The sequence below is a fragment of the Gobio gobio genome (assembly GCF_949357685.1).
Source record: "Gobio gobio genome assembly, chromosome: 21".
Taxonomy (NCBI): Eukaryota; Metazoa; Chordata; class Actinopteri; order Cypriniformes; family Gobionidae; genus Gobio; species Gobio gobio.
Genome location: NC_137117.1, coordinates 40,667,995 through 40,672,994, shown reverse-complemented (window position 1 = coordinate 40,672,994; position 5,000 = coordinate 40,667,995). Strand labels below are relative to the sequence as shown.

Below are 5,000 nucleotides of genomic sequence, written 5' to 3'. Positions count from 1 at the left end.
TACCCAGAAGCCCTCAATACTTGGGTGTGGACTTCATGATTATGGGTCATTTACATCTAGCAGTCGCTCTCATTGATCATATCACAGATCATAACACTATGATCAGCTATGACACAATATTCACAAACCGTTGAGCTGACATACATTCACTGGCTTCTGATGCAGGGAGGATATATTTAACTACAATTACACCTATTTCATTAACATTTTAGTATAACGACGTAGTAAAACAACTAAAGATCAAATATGTTTTTTATAAAGTATATATTTATATATATACATATAAATAAAATTAATACAAAACTGTTTATATATATATATATATATATACACAAATAAAATTAATACACTGTAAAGCTGCTTTGAAACAATCTACATTGTTAAAAGCGCTATCTAAATAAAGTTGACTTGACTGTATATATATATAAAAATAAAATGAATACACTGTATATATATAAAAATAACATTAATAAACTGTATATATATATAAAAATAATATTAATAAACTGTATATATAAATAATAACATGAATATACTGTATATATATATATAAAAATAAAATTAATACACTGTGTGTATATAAAAATAACATTAATAAACTGTGTATATATATATATATATATATATATATATATATATATATATATATATATATATATATATATATATATATATAAATTATAATTAATAAACTGTATATATATATATATATATAAAAATTTAATTAATAAAAAAACTATAAATCTTGAAATAGTTTTAAAATATTAAAAACTATAAAACAAATAAAACTGCTCTGATTTCATCTTATTTTAGTACGTTTAATTATATTTTACAAATTATCTATTTTTTAGATTAGAATAGTTGAATTATTGTTTATAATATTAAATCAAAAAAAAAATTTTCAATCGAAATATAGCACTATTTATTATTAATAACTTTTCATCAGTTTGGGAAAGTCTGATATAAGTGAGATGATTCGTGACGTGTGTGTGTGTGTGTGTGAGTGAGTGAGTTATTAATTAAAAGTGATGTTTTTGTGGTTAATTATGGACAGCAGTTGTGTTCAGTGTTCATGAAGCATAAATACGGCTGTGCTATGATGATGATGATGTGCGATTACCGTTAATGTTATCGCAGTAGTAAAAGTGCTCGATGTTGAGGGCGGGGCAAGCGGACACCAGCTCCTGAAGCCCCGCCCCCGTGATGAGCAGACAGCCGGACAGATTGAGATGCTCCAGAACAGGAAGTCCTCCACGCTGAGAGAGACACCTGCAACACACACACACACACTAATAGCACAACGGTCCAATAGCAGTGCAGATATCACAGTGTGGCGTGTTCTGTACCTCAGGCCGAGATCCGTGATCTGATAGCATCCGGATAGGCTGAGGAACCGGAGTGTGCGACTGGCTCCCGATTGGTCAGTCCTGTTGTGCCGCTTGGGGCAAGATTCGCCCTCAAACGAGCATTTAGTCCGAAAATCAACACTGCCCCCTGTGGCCTGGAGGTCACAGTGCGCCTCTCTCACAGTCCAGAGCGGCACATCAGAGGTGCAGCAGGTGGAGTGACCACAGAGGGCGTCGCCCCTTGAGCTGTACTGCCAGTGGGAGGAGCTAATACCAGTCCCGAAGCTCCGCCTCCGGCTCCTCCTACAGCAGCACGAGCTGCTGATGCTGCCACGCCCACTTTCCTGTGCAGACACGCCCCCTCGTCTGCTCCAATCAGCTGCGTCCTCGATGTCGGCTAGTTTCGCCGGATTGAGAACCCACACGTGGGCGGGGCCACATCCTGAGCCACGCCCCCCAGGCCTCCGCTTGAATATGAGATCCTGGCAGCTGCGTCCTATTGGTGGAAGGGAGTGCTCGTCCTGTAGTTTGATGGGAGAGGGCGGGGCTCTGCGATCTGGACTGGAGGCCGATAAATCGCCCAATCCCTGCGACAGAATCTTCAGCGTGCGGTCCGTGATTTTGTCACAACCCGACAGATCCAGGTGCTCCAGAGAACGACACACCCCCAACTCTGCCCAGCTGGAGAAACACAACACAATCAACACACACACACACACACACACACACACACACACACACACACACACACCGATGTGCCAAACGTTTAGATCAGCCAATCAGAAGAAGGGCCAACCTGTAAAAGGCGGAGTCAGAGACGTCAGTCTGCGTGAGGTTCAGGTGAGTCAGGTTCGGGCACAAACTGAGGATCTGGCGCACCTGAAAGGAGAAATTATTATTATATTCATTTATAGTTCCTTAAGGAGGGAGTTATTGAATCATTCATTCAAGAGATTCGCTCAAAAAAAAGTGATTCATCCAGTAATGAAACATTTATGAGTGAGTCATTGAATCATTCACTCAAGAGATTTGTTCAAAAACACTGATTCATCCAGTAATGAAACATTTATGAGTGAGTCAGTGAATCATTCACTCAAGAGATTTGTTCAAAAACGCTGATTCATCCAGTAATGAAACATTTATGAGTGAGTCAGTGAATCATTCACTCAAGAGATTTGTTCAAAAACACTGATTCATCCAGTAATGAAACATTTATGAGTGAGTCAGTGAATCATTCACTCAAGAGATTTGTTCAAAAACGCTGATTCATCCAGTAATGAAACATTTATGAGTTAGTCATTTTATCATTCATTCAAGAGATTCGCTCAAAAACACTGATTCATCCAGTAATGAAACATTTATGAGTGAGTCATTGAATCATTCATTCAAGAGATTTGTTAAAAAACGCTGATTCATCCCAGTAATGAAACATTTATGAGTGAGTCAGTGAATCCTTCACTCAAGAGATTTGTTCAAAAACGCTGATTCATCCAGTAATGAAACATTTATGAGTGAGTCATTGAATCATTCATTCAAGAGATTTTTTCAAAAACGCTGATTCATCAGGTAATGAAACAAGTGAGTCTTAAGGAGTGAGTTATTGAATCATTCGTTCAAGAGATTCGCTCAAAAACGCTGATTCATCAAGTAATGAAACATTTATGAGTGAGTCAGTGAATCATTCATTCAAGAGATTTGTTCAAAAACACTGATTCATCAGGTAATGAAACAAGTGAGTCTTAAGGAGTGAGTTATTGAATCATTCGTTCAAGAGATTCGCTCAAAAACGCTGATTCATCCAGTAATGAAACATTTATGAGTGAGTCATTGAATCATTCATTCAAGAGATTTGTTCAAAAACGCTGATTCATCAGGTAATGAAACAAGTGAGTCTTAAGGAGTGAGTTATTGAATCATTCGTTCAAGAGATTCGCTCAAAAACGCTGATTCATCAAGTAATGAAACATTTATGAGTGAGTCATTGAATCATTCATTCAAGAGATTTGTTCAAAAACACTGATTCATCAGGTAATGAAACAAGTGAGTCTTAAGGAGTGAGTTATTGAATCATTCGTTCAAGAGATTCGCTCAAAAACGCTGATTCATCAAGTAATGAAACATTTATGAGTGAGTCAGTGAATCATTCACTCAAGAGATTTGTTCAAAAACACTGATTCATCCAGTAATGAAACAAGTGAAGTCTTTATGAGTCACTGAATCATTCACTCAAGAGATTTGTTCAAAAACGCTGATTCATCCAGTAATGAAACATTTATGAGTTAGTCATTTTATCATTCATTCAAGAGATTCGCTCAAAAACACGGATTCATCCAGTAATGAAACAAGTGAAGTCTTTATGAGTGAGTCATTGAATCATTCATTCAAGAGATTTGTTCAAAAACGCTGATTCATCCCAGTAATGAAACATTTATGAGTGAGTCAGTGAATCATTCACTCAAGAGATTTGTTCAAAAACGCTGATTCATCCAGTAATGAAACATTTATGAGTGAGTCATTGAATCATTCATTCAAGAGATTTGTTCAAAAATACTGATTCATCCAGTAATTAAACATTTATGAGTGAGTCATTGAATCATTCACTCAAAAGATTTGTTCAAAAACACTGATTCATCAGGTAATGAAACAAGTAAGTCTTAAGGAGTGAGTTATTGAATCATTCATTCAAGAGATTCGCTCAAAAACGCTGATTCATCGAGTAATGAAACATTTATGAGTGAGTCAGTGAATCATTCATTCAAGAGATTTGTTCAAAAACACTGATTCATCCAGTAATGAAACAAGTGAAGTCTTTATGAGTGAGTTATTGAATCATTCATTCAAGAGATTCGCTCAAAAACGCTGATTCATCGAGTAATGAAACATTTATGAGTGAGTCATTGAATCATTCATTCAAGAGATTTGTTCAAAAACGCTGATTCATCCCAGTAATGAAACATTTATGAGTGAGTCATTGAATCATTCACTCAAGAGATTTGTGAGTGAGTCATTGACTCTTGTGCTCAGTTGTGCTCAGTTCTATGTTAAGGGAGGTGGTGTTAATGGCTCATGACGCACCATCTTGCTGGAGACGGTGGAGCTGTAGGCCAGGCTGAGCGAGCGCACGGACGGCCCCACGGTGGGCAGGAGCTTCTGGATCATCCCGTTGAGCAGCTCCTTCTCCCTCTGGACCGCACTGATGGCCGGAGAGCCCTCGGACGCCTCCTCTGCACACACACAGGAACACACACACGGCTGAGCCACGGCCCACGGCATCATGGGAAGTGTAGTTCTGAGCGAGGCTCACCTGATTCGTCCACGTCTGCGTCCTCGTCCCACTCCTGATAGGCCCGTCCCTCGTCCTGGAGACTCTTCACCCAATCGTCATCCGGCTCCTGGTCCGGCTCGCCCGGAGGACCACAGTAATAATCACCTGGAGACACAACCAATGACATCTGACCTATACTGGGAGAGATACTGCTTCCCACAATGCAACACACTCAACTCAATTTTCATTAGAAATGTAAAACAACCCTTTTATATCTCATTTGACTGGACAACATGAGCTGAATTAAGCATATTATTAATTTAGCTAATAAAAAAAAAAAAAATTAAAAAAAAAAAAGCAGGATATATACATTTTTAGAATTATAAAAA

At 38.0% G+C, this 5,000-nt stretch overlaps 1 protein-coding gene across 1 annotated transcript in view; it reads right to left on the bottom strand.

The window, feature by feature from the left end:
- fbxl5 (F-box and leucine-rich repeat protein 5) overlaps positions 1-5,000 on the bottom strand; it is a 38,759-nt gene that overhangs the window by 12,707 nt on the left and 21,052 nt on the right. The window contains exons 6-10 of the mRNA XM_079801957.1: positions 4,651-4,776; positions 4,422-4,570; positions 2,143-2,225; positions 1,347-2,027; positions 1,121-1,269 (exon numbers count right to left, since the gene is read on the bottom strand). Coding sequence (XP_079658083.1) covers positions 1,121-1,269; positions 1,347-2,027; positions 2,143-2,225; positions 4,422-4,570; positions 4,651-4,776 — 1,188 coding nt within the window. The remainder of the gene's footprint in view (positions 1-1,120; positions 1,270-1,346; positions 2,028-2,142; positions 2,226-4,421; positions 4,571-4,650; positions 4,777-5,000) is intronic.